Below are 1,227 nucleotides of genomic sequence, written 5' to 3'. Positions count from 1 at the left end.
TCCTAACACTAGCTGAATTATAACTAAGATATTTTACTAAATTCTTTGTTAGATTTAAAATTAATTGAAAGAAACACAGAGCATCTCAACAGAAGTATGGTAACAAGAGGGTTAAAATATAATAGAGAAACAATTCTTAACTCTTTCGATACCAACCTGGTTGAAACCACCTCTGGCTCTGTAGTACAAATGTCTTGTTTTCATAAATTTTGAATTAAAATCTTCCACCAAACTTTAGTCACAATTTATGTTCCCTAACCCGAGCTTAATGATAACGAAGTTATTTTACTAAATTCTTTGTTACATCTAAAATAATTGAGAGAATCACAGAGCATCTCAAAATAAATATGGTAACGAAAGGGTTAAAATATAATAGAGAAACAATTCTTAACTCTTTCGATACCAACCTGGTTGAAACCACCTCTGGCTCTGTAGTACAAATGTCTTGTTTTCATAAATTTTGAATTAAAATCTTCCACCAAATTTTAGTCACAATTTATGTTCCTAACACGAGCTTAATGATAACGAAGTTATTTTACTAAATTCTTTGTTATATTTAAAGGAATTGAAAGAATCACAGAGCATCTCAAAATAAATACGGTAACAAAAGGGTTAAGATTCATCTTAACATTTCATCTTCATTTTCATCTTTCTTGTTATCATCAGCTACATGTTCACCTTTCTCTCATGTGTCTTTTTTTCTGTCTCTTTTTACAGGACAGTGACCCCAATTTCCAACTAGAAGACAAGCTAATGGTCCCCAGCAACAAAACATCAATCACAGTCAACAATATTCAGGACATAAGACTCGCTTCATCGTGTTCCTTTGCTAACACTTGACACTAACAGCTCTAAACGAATTTCGGATAAAGACCCTCCTCCCTCCTTCTCTTTGCCTCCATACAATTTACAAATGATTGAATTCATTGATTGATTGATTAATTGATTGATCGATTGATTGTCACTCAAACAATAATAACAATTACGAATAATAACAAAAAAAACCAATAACTTTATTAACAATAACAATAATACTAACAATTGCAAAAAAAAAATATATATACAATACATTGATTTTTCTAATCCTGAGTCATAAACTCAACGTATAAAAGAAAAAAGACTTTTGAAAAATATATATATATATATATTTAAAGAAAAGTAAAAGAACATGACTGTAAAAAATATAATAATAATAATATTAATAACAATAATCATAATAATAATAAT

General features: G+C 28.7%; 1 protein-coding gene across 2 annotated transcripts in view; it reads left to right on the top strand.

The window, feature by feature from the left end:
• The window catches only part of LOC115228179, a 13,255-nt gene extending 12,281 nt beyond the window's left edge, over positions 1-974 (top strand). For both annotated transcript variants that reach the window (XR_003883190.2, XM_029798822.2), the window contains exon 3: positions 718-974. Coding sequence is in view for 1 of the 2 variants with exons in the window: in XM_029798822.2 (XP_029654682.1) it covers positions 718-840 (123 nt within the window). In the remaining variant the exon portion in view is untranslated. The remainder of the gene's footprint in view (positions 1-717) is intronic.
• Positions 975-1,227: the final 253 nt, after the last annotated feature.

This window comes from Octopus sinensis, unplaced genomic scaffold, assembly GCF_006345805.1.
Source record: "Octopus sinensis unplaced genomic scaffold, ASM634580v1 Contig09746, whole genome shotgun sequence".
In the NCBI taxonomy this organism is placed as follows: domain Eukaryota; kingdom Metazoa; phylum Mollusca; class Cephalopoda; order Octopoda; family Octopodidae; genus Octopus; species Octopus sinensis.
Note: the sequence above shows the minus strand (reverse complement) of the source record. Positions and strands in the feature narration are given on the sequence as shown.